Source organism: Typha angustifolia, chromosome 14 (genome assembly GCF_048772165.1).
Source record: "Typha angustifolia cultivar Huaian chromosome 14, ASM4877216v1, whole genome shotgun sequence".
NCBI lineage: Eukaryota > Viridiplantae > Streptophyta > Magnoliopsida > Poales > Typhaceae > Typha > Typha angustifolia.
In genome coordinates this window covers 10645464-10660740 of record NC_133252.1, presented here as the reverse complement: position 1 = coordinate 10660740, position 15277 = coordinate 10645464, and the positions used below count along the sequence as shown (strand labels likewise).

The window sequence follows — 15277 nt, the reverse complement described above, 5'->3', positions numbered from 1 at the left end:
ATTCAAATTTATATAATAACCTATTAGAGTTATAAATATATAATTCAGTCCATAAACAAATTATATATTAGTTTAAGTTAAACAGATTGAAATAATAAAGGAAAACACAATCTATTTAACAATCGAAGCTTATTTAAAACCTTCTGGTAAATAAATGGACACCAAAACCTTGGCCTACCAGATCCAAATTAATTAGATTGTGAGTTTGTGGACCTGCCCATAAAAGGCAGCACCGAAAGAGGGGCAGGTCAAACCTTATCAAAACCCAACTCACCAATCAATGCCTTGCCCTAAATTCTGCAACTACTCTGCCTTTTTAATAAATAAATAAATAAAGTATCGCTTCCTATTGGCCAATAACTCGGTGCCTTCCCTTCTAATACCACCCGATCCCATTTCCCCAGGCTCAGATCCTCGCCATCCTAAGTCGGAGAAAAGTAGTATATCTTCCACGCGTGGCATGATTCACTGGCTCGCCAAAGTTGGAGAGTTAGAATTTCGAACAACCTGGGTTTCAGAGAATCCGGCACTCTCCTGTCAATCTTTAATCCCATATAAAAGACAGGGTGTCCACGGCACGGCCCGCTAACTCGCGGTGATCTCCGACGCGAATGGAGACCGCCGCAGCCGCCGCCGCCGCTGTTAGCGACGACTCCCGTCTCGGTTTCGGGAAGATGGAGTACGGGTAAAGTTTCTCGGACCTTCTTCTTGTCGACCTAACTCTTTGTTCTGGATTTGGTTGATGGATTATATCTTCTTTGGATTTTTCTTTCTCTTTTTGAAATTTTTGCGGCAGGTGCGAGCACTACAAGCGAAGATGCAAGATACGAGCTCCGTGCTGCAACGAGGTCTTCCACTGCCGACATTGCCACAATGAAGCCACGGTAATCGAAGCGTTTTTGTTTCTAATTTACGGAAAATGGTTTTTAATCAGTTTATAACACGGTTTTTGATGAAGAATCGGGGGATTGACGTGTTTGTGGAGCCGTTAGACATCCGCAGTGGTAAAGAAAATTAACCGGGATTTCCTCGAACACCTTATTGATGTGTTATTTTGATGTGATTTAGGCTACCGTGATTAAATTTGTGGACACTTAACAATGACTGGAACCAGGCTAACTATTTGTGATCAGGGAGAATTTAAAGTATTCAACTTAAGCACGCTGACCTTGTTATGCGATTGTGGAGGCTTTTCTATCATTGTTCTTTTATTTGGTGGAAGTGACCGACTGTAGTGATACATAGATTGAAAGCAAATTTTGATGCCATGAATTGGTAGCAGATATTTTCTTGTAATTTGTAGTTCTCTTTGTGAAAATCACTAAGAAAGCAGATTACAAGGAAATTATTATTTTTTTATCACATATCTGATCGGTAAGTCGCTGGGAGTTTGATTTGTTGATTGGTGAGATGGTGTGTTGTTTTACCTTATGTTGGACTGTTGTAATATGATATTTCAATGGGAGGTGGTCGCCGACTTATAGTAGTGTTGTCAAAGATGGTAGACGAGAAATTAGTCTGATCACTGATGTATAAAGACTCCTATTAGGGCCTTCTCCTGCATAGGAGTCTCTATTTGTAAGGTTCTTATGTTTCTAATCTTGCCCTTTCCAAATATTATAGCTTCCATTATCAAACACTGTTGGGGTCTGATCTGAATTTAGATGTTTCAGCATCATTCTTCATGGAGGATAGCAGTGCAGTTAATATAGAACTGAGTTGCAGACTATGCAGTGAATTTTAACATCCACTAAAAGCAGCAAGTTGTTCAAAGACATAGCATATCATATTCTTTCTTTGTCATGATATCTCTTACATATGCTATGTTATGTCACATTCCATCTATCTCGTGTCTACTGATTAGTGCCTACTCAACCTCTCATTCCAAACAGATATATACAATTCTGTCTGTGCATGGACATGTCCACTTCTTGCATGCTAGTTTGGGCATGTGTTAGAGAATCACACTAGTGGTCGACGACAGGGAGGTAACACAGAATACATACCCAGAGCTTATTCGTTGATATGCATCACCAAACTTAATTGATTGAACGTAGTAACTATTAATTTGGTTCTGCAACCTATAGCTGTTTGCTTAAGTGGGAGCAGGGATAATCTTAAATATAAAGCCCTTAGCCCCATCTATTGAGAATATTAACCCTATTCAGGAAACATAAAAGCACGAAAGAAATGAATAACTAAGGGGCATAGTAACATATAACTTTTATACTGCAGTTGGTGATAATATCTGGACTGTCAGGTTGTAGTGTTCATGCTGAGTTTCTTCTTGATTGATAGGCTTTGAGTGATCGACACGAGCTTTGTCGCCAAGACATCCAAAATGTATGTTCTCTGATCATGATCCATTGTTCTTTTTATTATTAAATAGGAGAAGTGATGATAATTGACATTGATTTAATTTTGAAGGTAATTTGTGTTGTGTGCGACACTGAGCAGCAGGTATAATCCTCTTTTTATATTATATTGCTTCTACACCTACTATTTGCCATGCTTAGTTGAAATGCACATGATCTTCACGTCATTGATTTTGTTACGCAGGTTTCCCAATTGTGTTCAAATTGTGGAGTCAATATGGGAGAGTATTTTTGTGAAGTGTGCAAGTTCTATGATGATGATGTGAGATTTTATTGCTCTCGTATAAGCTGAATAATATTGGTTTATTATATATATATATATTCACAATCCTGATGATTCTATAATTTGTTTCTCATTACAGACTGAGAAAGGGCAGTATCATTGCAATGACTGTGGCATCTGCAGGTCAGCACCATATCGTGTTTTTGTGTTTACACTTTATAGATATATTTCTTACTCTACTTGTGTTTAATTCAACCAGAGTTGGTGGCAAAGATAATTTCTTTCACTGCCAAAAATGTGGTATGTGCTCCTTATGTCAACTTCTCCACTTTGCTCTAGCCAATTGCTGTTACACAAACCAGTGAAGTGAAAGTCTTAAATTTGGTGACATGGTTTCACTTTCTTGTTTCCTTTGAACAATCCAAATGATATGACAATTAAATATTGGGACAATTGTTCAAAGTAGCTGGCTAACTTTTCTATAAAGAAAATCTTTATGGTTCCTATGTCCGTTTTGTCGGATATCGCAAAATCCATGAATTTCGATGTATCCTTGAATTCCAAATTTAGCCATATTTTTATCTATCTCAATACCCTTTTTTATTTCAAAATTTAACTTTTTTTTCTTACTGTAAACATCAAGAAGTATAATGTTAATGTAAAAATATTTCTCCTTTATTTGCAAATGATGGCCTCATTGTATATATATGATATTGCCACTTTGCTATAGAAGCATCACTGTTGCTCTTTAATTGCTTTGCTGCATCTTCTGTGGTCTAGTTATGCTTTTTCAATTGTTAGCAAGTAAAGAGAATTTCCATTCTTCTGACTGTCTCAATAAACACACAGGATCCTGCTACTCAGTTGTGTTACGTGATAAGCATTCATGTGTGGAGAACTCGATGAGACACCATTGCCCAATTTGTTATGAGGTCAGTCAATTGCTTATTTGCATATATTGTTTTCTGTAAGTGAAAGTGTGATGATGCTTAACCTTCTCTGCAGTATCTTTTTGACTCATTAAAAGAGACAAGGGTTCTTCAATGTGGGCATACTATTCATGGGGAATGCCTTAATGAGATGCTGGAGCATGCTCAGTAACCCCCTACCTTCTTTACTAGTTTGACTTCTTTACATACTTTAGTCTTGAACTATCTAATCCAAATATGTTTCTAACAATCCATTTTTTATTTTCTGTGGATTTAATAGATACTCATGTCCAATATGCTCCAAATCAGTTTGTGACATGACAAAATACTGGAGGAAATTAGATGAGGAGGTATGACTATGAAGATAATCTATGTTATTGAAAATTACATGAGTTTGCTGGTCATTAATTAATATATATGAGTTGCATGAAGCAAATGCATCACCTCAATCTTATTTCATGTCTACACTTGTTATTATGTAGTAGAAATTGATTGGAGTGAAGATTCTGATTTTTTAGGGTCAAAGTTCTGGTTACTAAAGCTATGATAGATCAGGTCGGATGGTGTCTTTTTCGTAGGGTCAAATATCTGTTGTCTTTTGGGCAAGTACTTTAGACATGAGCAGTGAAAACATAGGGTGTGAATCATGTTGTCATTAAGTATTGGGTGTAAAATGTAATTTTCCAATATTTAAGGGAATTGGTATGTGGTTGAATTCAACTTTTTGGAGCTTTATGTAACTTCATTTAGCACAAAAGAGTAGTTATTTACATGTAAAGCTTTTCGATTGTAAGCAAAGAGAAGACCAAATAAAGAATGTTGCTTCTAAAACAAATAGCGAACATTTCAGTTGGGGTGTTTTGCCATCTTATGCAGAACATGTGTTAGATTGCATGCACCTGTGTGAGCATAGAATCAGGCCAAATGGCTCAATGGGTTCTACGAAGCACATTGGGTGCTTGTAGGGTCCACTTTGCTCCTTGCATGTGTATATCATCACTGTGAGTTGCTTTGAGTCATGCTACTCTGCTACACTTTATGGGAGTTCTGGTTCCTTTGTCCGAGTGGATGGCTATAGCTCAGAATAAGGAATTTCAGCAGCATTGCTACAGAAAATTTGGGAATGAATCCCTCTGAGCTACTGTACAATAGCCACCAGATCAGTAAATTAACTAAAAGTTGGTTTCTGATCAACTAATTAATTGTAAGTTAGATAGGACTAAGGAACCTTCAATTGATAGCTCTCAAAACATGTCAATCAGCAAATTTGCTAGAGCATGTGTTTTGTATAATCCACTGTTTGACCATGCAACTTGATGCATTTGGTTCTTCACTTGCCTAGCTACAACACTTCGCTTGGGTAAGTGAACTGGCTCAGCTAACCCACTGACCTAGGTAGATTTATACTAGCATCACTCCCTACAGTTTGGTACTTCTTGATAGTCAGTTTTAGAACCCGGACATTCATGGTCAATAAAAATGCTTCAATGCTGTTGAATCATATATACATCTTCAGTTGATGAAGTCCTCTCTTTCTTTTTCTTTTTCTTTTTCTTTTCAGATATATATATGTATGTATATAAGATAAAATGTTAACAATTGATTTTTCACTTCGGCAGATAGCGGCAACCATCATGCCCGAGGATTATCGTTACAAGGTATATATCTTATTATTGAATTTTGCACTTTACAAGAGTTTACATTATCAGTAGAAGTATTTTCATGAAAGCAGAAAAAGGAGCTGTTGTAACTAAGTTACTTTTACCAAAATGAAATGAAAATTTCAAACAAGCTGATTTCTTCTAGAAGGTCAGATAGTTTTCAAAAATCCTGTTTCAATTTTTTGATTGGCCATATAAATCATTCAGAACAAGGATAGAGCCTATTTTTTTGTTACAATCAACAATTTGCATCCCTTATGGTTCATGATGCTGATTTAAGTGTCTTATATTCTGTCTGATAAGATGAAGAATCAAAATTTATCATATTTCCAGGAAAGTTTAGAAAATAAAAATGTATAAGTCCTGATAACTCCATGGGAACGCTTATTTGGCTAGCTTGCTCATCTCCAAGTTGTTGGCATCCTGTAAAATTGTTATTTCACAATATGGACTAACAATGGTGAGGTTGCTTTCCCTAAGGTGATGGGACTCTTGTTCCATAAAATCATTTTAATATATAGTTGCATCCTGGAAAAGTAAAATGTACTGTAAAACATTGTTTATCTGCATCTAAGTATCTTCATATTTTTCTCGGATTTGGATTTTCTAAAATGTTACCTTTTGTCTGAAAGTTGTTTATAGACATGAAAAAAAAAACATAAAAGCTTTCTTTCCTTAATTCTTTTTTTCTTTTCTAGTTTCTGTCATCTCTCATTTTGCTTTAATAACCTTTGATCTCGTTTTATGGAAAAGAGTTGTGGGTATTTTGCAGGTGTGGATCCTTTGTAATGACTGCAATGAAGTTTCAGAAGTTCTTTTCCACATTCTCGGTCATAAATGCAGTCATTGCAGATCCTACAATAGTCGGACTATTTCTGCTCCTCCAGCAGTTTCCCAATAGCTTCGCTTATATGCAAGGCTTATGAAAGACCAGCACAATCTTTAGTGTGTGCAGTTCATATGCCAGCTGAAGCATTTATAGACGACTCCAAAACCACACATAAAGGACAGCTTCATTATGCCATTTGGAATCTTATTGTAACATTTAGATTGTTTTTTCTTTCTTTCTTTTTTACTTTCTTTGATATACCTGTTTAATTCTGCCATGTTGCTGCTATCCCAGATGAATTTGGTGGTGCTATTCTTTGTTCCTGTGGTCTCAAAGAGCACAAGACAATACTTCTCATTGTACTTCAATATTGAACATCCAAACAGTTGTAATTTTCCCTTTCTTTTCTTTTTTTTTTTTTAATTTTTTGTTTTCAGAGAACGAGAATTTAACGTTGTCTCAATTAAACCGGTGTCATGACTTATTCAACACGAGCTCTTTGAACTATTTGAGTACTATCCCATTAACCCAATGGGTTAGCTTTGCTTGTTTCCCCAACATCAAGAGCATTTTATGAGTAGTTCAGTTTTCATATGTTTGCTTGCCTCCTGATGAAATTACCTAATACACAAGATCACATTTTGATTGTGCAAATCCGGGTTCAACTTTTTAGTTGGTCTGCTTCCGATTAAGAAAAAGTTACAAATAACACCCTACATTTGGACTGAGTTAAGTTTAGCGTCACAAGGACTCATGGAGATTGGTATTCTGGTTTGTTATTTCTAAGGATAGATTATCTATCAAACAGTAGGGCATTTGCATGACATTCTTTTGGCAAAGCGTTTATTATTTTTAATATAGTCAAAGTGTGGGAAATTATTTGTAATATAATTAGAGTGATTTTTTTATTTTTTATTTAAAAAAAAAAAGCCCAGGAGAGACCGGCAGTCGAAAACAGTAAGAAGTCTATATCCTATATTTATATCTAAATCTACAAGCCATTACGTAGTAGAGGTTCCTTCACAGTAAATGTGATGGATCAACACTGCCATGGCTTCAACTGTTAGGATCGAGCTGAGAGCTTTTACCATTAGATGCCCTAGCTACAAAGCCGACTCCACTAATTTCATCAAGTCCCGAGAAGTGATCCATCGATGTTAACTTTAACCCTCGCGAGGGGTGGGGGTCCAGAACCGGGTGAGTTTTAGTATAGTGGGTTCTATAGTTTAATTGTATCTGGTTTTCTTGATCGACTCGTCCATTCTATCTTATGTGTTAAATTAAAAAAAAATTAAATATATAATTAAGTTAAAGATCAAAATAAATTAAAAAGGTTAGTTAATCCAGATCCCGAGAACTCCACCAAACAGTAAACAAGGCACTGTCCGTGGCGTGTCCGGGTGTATGTTTTTTTTTTTTTTTCTTTAATTAAGTTTTTTATTTTATATATATATATAGAATACAGGGCGAAGGGAGATGATCGCGTTTCTCCCGATACCTTCCGGTGGTCTCTCTCCTCGCCGTATAAGAAAAGATTTCCCACCCACCTTGATCGTAGTCTTCTTCGGGGAACGAAATCTTCGTCGGAATTATACTTGGGAAACTGATGGGCCGATGGCAGTCGATCCTTTTGATAGTTTTGATCAGCTTATTCACTGTTTCCGGCGCAAGAGGTGATCTGCTATTCTTCCCTTTCTCTTCTGTGCTTTTTAATTGCTTCGCTTCTTTTATGGAGACCCAACATAAGAGATTTCAGTAGGCATGCAAGGAGTCGACTTTAGTTAATAAGCTGAATGAATTGGGGTTTTTGATGGGTCACAACTTCTATCTAGGAGCATGTGAAATCTTGGTGAATTCGCCCTCAATTTGCAGTTTTTTTTAAGGGATTTCCCATAGCATCCGCTATCTGAACTTAAATTCTGGGTTTTTCTTTTGTTTTAGTTACCTAATTCATGAAACATGAATTGATTTTATTTAATTTCAGGTTTTAGGTTTTCGGATTCCGGTGTTCGTGTTGCGTTATTGCCTTGTCAGGGTTTGATCCATGTTATAATTTTATTGACATTAGTTTTATGCTAGCTGATTCTGAAGCTACTTAAGTCAACCTCCTCCTTCGTCCGGACTTCGTTTGGTGAATGGAAATTTTAACATTACTCATGGATAGGAAAAGAAGTATTTTAGCATCACAAGTTAAACGCGCTCATGGTTTTAAAGTTGGCACTAAGCAAGAAATTATGCAGAGATGTAGCCATTTAGGAACATGTATTAGCCCCTAGATTGACCCTTTACTCTTGGAAGCCAAACATTTTTTTCTTCTGTGTTAGATAATAAGCACTAGTTGGTTCAAAACTCTGGTAATTATTGGTGTGGTAATCTTCCATGAGGGGAAGTATATCTATTACCCTTTTCACATTTCCATCTGTCTTCTTTAATCTGTCCTGGTATGCCCTAAAATATCATTTTGTCCGGATGTCAACTTGTAGAATTTCAGTGAGGATCTTGTCTCTCCTATCATTGCAATTTCCATCATCTTTCAAGATTTCATGTCACAATTGACACATGATGATAACTATCATATACTATAACATTTATCTTAATTAAACAATATATGTATACTTAAGATTGTTATTATATAAGTGATAATATATACTAAGCACAACTCTTAACTTATTCATCATCAAAGCTGACCGTTTACAACAAATTATTAGTTATTAATAGCAGAGTATGTAAGATAGATTTGATATAACAATCATGAGTTGATTGTGACATGAAATACATGAAACCATAATATGGTTCTCCTTGAAAGATATACACAATCTCACATTTACCCCAAGCATGTCATATCCATGTTTCTCAGGCCTGTATTTGTTTTATTTCGTGATGTATATACCACATCTTTAGCTATGCTTTGTAGACGCTACATTTATTATTTATGTTTTGTTGTTTGTCCATCTTATATTCCTTTGAAATTTTTATACCAAGGTGAAAGCTTCTTATGCGAATCAATTCTCGTCTTAATATCTACAGTTTAGATGCAAATTCTGTTGAAAGTTGCAATTGTGAGCAAGAGTAGAACAAGACATTTTTTTTATACCTGAACAATATCAAGATATAAAATCATATATATGACAACCTTTTATTCTTTTCTTTTTATACAGAAATCAAGATCAAGCACGGGGATAGCAATCATGCCTACAATCATACTCTCGCCAAGATACTTGTAGAATATGCATCTGCTGTGAGTTTTGTCTGAAATAAATACTAAGAATAATTGCTATATTTTCTTTGTTTCAATAAGTCGTTTCATTTGTAGAGAATAAATGCCCAGCTTCTATCATCTCCAGTAACTGCATTTATTTGCATTTATCTGGAGTTCTGGACTGTTGTGCTGTCTCAAAATAGTTTCCTTGTTTATATAGTTTACTGCCTCTTTATTCCTTTTCTAATCTCCACTTGGAAAACCCTCTTTTCAGGTATACATATCAGATTTAACTGCTCTTTTTACATGGAGCTGCTCAAGGTGTAATGACATGATTAAGGTATATACTGCATTTTTCCTGGCATGTTCATAGCACAGGTGTCTATATATAAATATATGAGGTGGTTCTGCTAATTGTCTAGTGAAGGGATCTCTAACATGAGGATGTTTATGGTGTCAAATAGGGGTTTGAGATGGTAGAGCTGATTGTTGATGTCCAGAATTGCTTACAGGTGCATATTTCTTATATAATTGTCCTCATATGTGGCCTTACATAAATATTCTCCAAAGATGTCAGTGAGAGCTGCAAACATCTCATATAAACTATTACTATTTTATGCAGGCATTTGTTGGAGTTGCCCATGATCTGAGTTCCATCATCGTCGCATTTAGAGGCACCCAAGAACACAGGCAGGAATAGCTTTCCTTAATGATTATCTATCTATATAATATGGGCTTCTAAGATGATTGTGGCATTTATTAGAAACTAATTTATATTGTACAAATTGGGGTGGATTGGATTATCTTTGTGCATGATATTGGTTAGTGTATTTGACCTTTTCTAACATCCCCTAATATGGGCTTCTAAGATGATTGTGGCATTTATTAGAAACTAATTTATATTGTACAAATTGGGGTGGGTTGGATTATCTTTGTGCATGATATTGGCTAGTGTATTTGACCTTTTCTAACATCCCCTAATATGGGCTTCTAAGATGATTGTGGCATTTATTAGAAACTAATTTATATTGTACAAATTGGGGTGGGTTGGATTATCTTTGTGCATGATATTGGCTAGTGTATTTGACCTTTTCTAACATCCCCTAATTATTTAACTAAAATATCTCTTTTGCTCTCGAGCACTCTTGAGTTTCATATTCTCTACAAAGATTCTAAAGGGCATAGTGGGAGTATAGTGATCAAAGCATTTGATAGAATCATCGATATCAGCATTTAAGAATATACCACTGTGATTTGCATGTTAATATTTGCAATATCAAGTTTTTTATCCTAAGTTGACTTTCTTGGAGTGATCATGTTATGTTGTGAAGCGTAAGGAACTGGATTGAAGATCTATTCTGGAAGCAGCTTGATCTAAACTATCCTGGCATGCCAGAAGCAATGGTAGTTAATGTTTCTTACTTTCTTATGCTTCTAATGGAACCTTCAAGCTAAACAACTACTAAAGTATTAATACTACTTTCTGGTCTATCTATGAATAAAGGTTCACCATGGCTTTTACTCTGCTTATCACAATACAACTCTACGTCCTGAGATTCTAAATGCCGTTCAAAGGATCAGACGTTTACATGGCAATATTCGCACAATTGTTACGGGGCACTCAATGGGAGGGGCTTTGGCTGCATTCTGTGCACTTGATCTTACTGTAAGCTGTTCAGTATCTCCCACTCATCTAAGCGATGTTGCTCCTTATTCATTTAAAAAGGGGGTATACTTACTTCGTTTACACAGTCTTAATAAATTTTGGGATAGTGATATAATTGTTCATCTGAGGATATCTTTCCTTCTGTAAATATATCTGTCATGCTTCAGACCTAAAAATATACTCTTTCCTCTGGCTTGGTATCTATTTCTTTGACAAATTGAATTTATCTTACATGCTGTAGTTTCTAGCTGCATTGTCCATTATCTAGTATGTTAGAAACACGGTATATCCGGCTGTAGCACCAAAGTTCCTAAAAAATACACTGAATTGACAATTTCTTCTTTCAGATCTGTCTTAATTATGGCCTTTTAATGCACTTGTTTTCTCTTGAAGCTGTAATAAGGTTTGTATATCCATTCTAGGAAGCATGGATACAAATACCAGTCATATTTGTCTGTATATCCAATCTAGGAAGCACAAATACTTCAAATACCATAGTCATATTTGTAACTTGTACCGATAAGTGCTAACATATAGGATCTGATGCTTGTCAAATACTTATCGGATACTTACCTTATCTGTTTTTCTTAAATAAAAATAAAAATGGGGTTATGATCTGGATAGTTATATATTATACCTCTGGGATACATCTAGAAGTTCAAAGATTAGGCAAATTGAAGTTTTCCTACTAAGTTTGGAAAATTATGTGTGTATAAATGTTGATTCCAGATGTAACTTTATTTGTATGATCTATGAATTTTAAGGAGTTCCTTGTTAGGATTTCATGTTACAATTGACTCATGGTTAAGAGATCAAATTTCATTTCGTTGCTCTTGACATTAGATGTAATCACACTAATTGCTTGTTATAAAAGATTAACCTTGTGATAAAAGAGTTGGCAATGTGTTTGTAACATGCTGTTAAATGTTATAGTTAGTAAAGGATGGCCGTGCCACAGGCATGGTACGTGCCGCGGCACTTGCTAACCGTGACACAAGAGAGGGGGAGAAAAAGATAAAGAGACTACCTATCTTCACCTTTCGTTGTTCGCCGTCGTCGCTGCTCTTTGCCGATCTCACCGTTATGCTTGAGCGGGAGGCGCCATTTATATTGCACCCGATGCTTCTGCAACTTAAGTTCTTATTCAAACCCAACTTGACCCATCTGTTTTTCTTCCTCCTCGAGCTAGGGCATCCGCATCGAGTGTAATCGGCGCCTCCAACTTGGGCAACGATGAGATCGACGAAGAGCGGCGACAACGAGGTCGGCGAAGAGCAGCGACAACGAGTGGTAAGGGTGAAAACAAGTAGCAATGTTGATAGCGAGCGGATTGCTACTAGGAGAAATGTTGTGTGGCACCCCTCGTGCCACGTGTAGGTACGCCGCCGACACGCCTCGTGTCAGTCGGCACAGCCATTGTTGAATTAGCAACAATATCTTAATTAATGAAATACTAGCGTAGAGAAGTATTTCATTTATTTGTAGTCATATCTATACATATTTATTGATATTTTGCATGTATTGCATCCTTATTTTTCAAGATTATTCATATTGCTCCACATTCATGTTATGTTTCTTATCCATATTTGTGCTTCATGTTATGCTATTGATAAATCCAGGATCATAGCCAAAATAGGGCAGATAAGGGTTTCAAAGTCATCCATATATCAAAGGGGCATTATATGGTTTGGCAAATCAAGATCCAATTATGTCTGGATCTTGATCTACCTTATTTCATAACATCCTAGCCAATTGGCCATGTGCTGCCCCTCAGCCTCTCTAGCACATGAGCAGCATGTGATGGGTCCAATGGGCCCAACAGTGGTAGGTCATCCAAATCAACGTTTGGAATTTAACAAGGAATATCTCAGAGCAACAAATGTAAATCCAGAATCACAGGGAAGACTACTTGAGATTAAACCAAAACTCTTCAATGTGATAGAATTCGTTCCTCTCAATTATCCTCATGTTGAACTTATTTGTCATTTTCATTTCTGCATGGGATTTGATCCTATGCTAATCAGGTGAACTACTTTTTAGAGGAAGAGGCACTGAGTAATCTTTTTTTTTTTCGAGGTTCCAGAACTCCTCTTTCACTGTTACTTGGTTAATACTAAGCTTAGCTAGAATATTCTTTTGCTTATCATTGCTTGCTACCCTGCTTTTTAAGAACTTGTGTTAATGTCAAGTAATTTTAGTGCATCATGGATGAATGGGAATTTCATATCCAACAATAGATTGACTTTTTGTGATCTTTCCTACAATTTTCTAACATATTGGTTTCTTTCTAGGGTCACTTCTTTTGTGATAATACTCTGACTATTGTTCCATGCAGAGTAGTATCTTTCTCCTGACTACCGGAAATGAATTTGCTTTCGAATAGAATTTGTAGAAAAATGTGCTGAGTGCCGTCTAAAATGTCTTTCTTGTAGTAAACAAGCAAATAGGTAATCAGGAATAGATTTGAATTCTTACTCTCTGTAGTAGGTTTTTCCTCCTAAACCTGTCGATGGAACAGCCTGATATATACTTAACCCTTGATTTTCCTTATTTTGACTGCTGGAGATAAATCAAGTATTTAACAGCTTACGCCCCAGGTCTGGCTGCAGGAAGATTTGGCATTTCAGTGGTCTTTGAAGTTAAAAAAAAAGCTGGTGAAGGGGATCCCTCCCATTCCCGTGAGATTTGCAATATATTAATCCTATAATTTAAGTACTTTTTGAAATGTCTCTCACATAGTCAAATTCTTATGTAGTTTATTCTGTAGCTTGAAAGGGAAAGCTAGCTCAAGCAGCTTTTAATATTAAATTGGAATTTCATTGGTTTGTTATTCTATATACTTCCGTTCTAGCGAGATATCCAGTTTTAATTGCATTGTTGTTTTGTCAATGAAATTAGATACAAGAAACATTTTGCATCACTTGGATTCTTTTCACAGATAAATTGTGGTATACAAGATATTGAGCTCCTGACTTTCGGGCAACCTCGCATTGGTAATGCTGTTTTCGCTTCCTACTTCAGAAAGCACCTACCTCGAGCAGTCCGTGTTACAAATGAGAATGATATTGTGCCGCATTTACCACCATACTATTCCTATTTTCCACAAAAGACATATCATCACTTCCCAAGAGAGGTAAACTGATGCTCAAAACTTGGGAACTTACAGTTCTGTTGTAAATGGTCCTAGAAACAACCTTAATATTACATGAAGAAATTCTCAGTTTAAACCTCAATATCAAAAGAACCACTTTCAGAGCTGACTTAATTGCTACAATTGTATATACAGATGACATTATGCTTTATTTCAAAAACTAATTGCAGGTATGGCTCCATGAGACTACAGAGGGAATACTACCATCCCTGGATGAGAAAATCTGTGATGGCTCTGGCGAGGACCCATCTTGTAGCAGGTACATGTATCTCTTCTCATATCCATTAATGATCAAAGATGATTCTTTTGGTGCTTACTCTTTTGTTTTGTGGAAAAGGTCTGTATCTGGGAACAGCATATCAGACCATCTCAGGTATTACGGCGTCGATCTACGTGCTGATAGTAGGGGTTCCTGCAAGTTTGTAATGGATAACCATATCTTACAGTACGGCCAAGGGCTTGATGGAAGCATCATCTTGTCAAGGGACCCTAGTTTGCAATCATTGATAGAATCAAGTTAATTTGAACATACATACAGAAGCTCTTCCTACTGTTCATTGGGATGTACTGTGACTTGATGGATTAAGGCTCAGATATTGGGATGGGCTGCGAGATCATCCTGTAGATCTGAAGATGCTATGCCTGCATATATAGTAACATTTCTGTTTGTACATAGTACATAAGGATTTCATTGTTCTGCTGCCAAAGTTGTACATAACAAACTCTTCAACTTCTAATCAAAAAAAAAAAGAAAAAAAAGAAGAGAGAGACTTCAACCAATGAAGCTCTCATATAGATTGTCGTTCATGTTATTCTACTGTAAATTATTTTGTTGATTTGTTATGTTGCCTTTAGGGATTGTTGTGAACTATTATCTGCTTTCAATCTTCAACACCCCAATTTGGCTAACCAAGCCCTTTCAGTGATGAAAACTATGGATGACAAAACCTTATGGATCACTACTTGGAAGTTATTTTTAGGGTGTTAAAATGTAGGGGGGGAACTCTTGTAGGGTCGTTTTAGTATTATATTATAAAAGATAAAGTGGTAGGGTGTTAAATGAGAGTTTTTGACTAATCTACTATCATTGATGAAAAGAATTATTATTATTTTGTTACAGTCTTCAAATTATTTACCAAAGAATTATAATTGTTGTCATACAAGCAAGGTAAATAGCTATCTTTGAAAACCATTTAATAAATTATTTTTGAGACAATGATTTATGTATAATGTCTTAAAAAAAT

At 36.0% G+C, this 15277-nt stretch overlaps 2 protein-coding genes across 2 annotated transcripts; both read left to right on the top strand.

The window, feature by feature from the left end:
- The first annotated feature begins 505 nt into the window (after nt 1-505).
- LOC140775857 (E3 ubiquitin-protein ligase MIEL1) lies at nt 506-6524 on the top strand. Its single transcript, XM_073119323.1, has 12 exons — nt 506-685; nt 797-884; nt 2299-2343; nt 2428-2460; nt 2560-2637; nt 2738-2781; nt 2858-2898; nt 3448-3530; nt 3604-3695; nt 3808-3877; nt 5147-5185; nt 5961-6524. Exons 1-12 carry the CDS (start codon nt 612-614, stop codon nt 6087-6089), a joined length of 816 nt encoding a protein of 271 aa, XP_072975424.1. The 5' UTR covers nt 506-611; the 3' UTR covers nt 6090-6524.
- Nucleotides 6525-7480: 956 nt separating this feature from the next.
- On the top strand, nt 7481-14840 carry LOC140775854 (lipase-like). Its single transcript, XM_073119319.1, has 10 exons — nt 7481-7690; nt 9176-9255; nt 9491-9556; nt 9681-9728; nt 9839-9906; nt 10548-10620; nt 10721-10882; nt 13821-14015; nt 14204-14292; nt 14371-14840. Exons 1-10 carry the CDS (start codon nt 7624-7626, stop codon nt 14552-14554), a joined length of 1032 nt encoding a protein of 343 aa, XP_072975420.1. The 5' UTR covers nt 7481-7623; the 3' UTR covers nt 14555-14840.
- Nucleotides 14841-15277: the final 437 nt, after the last annotated feature.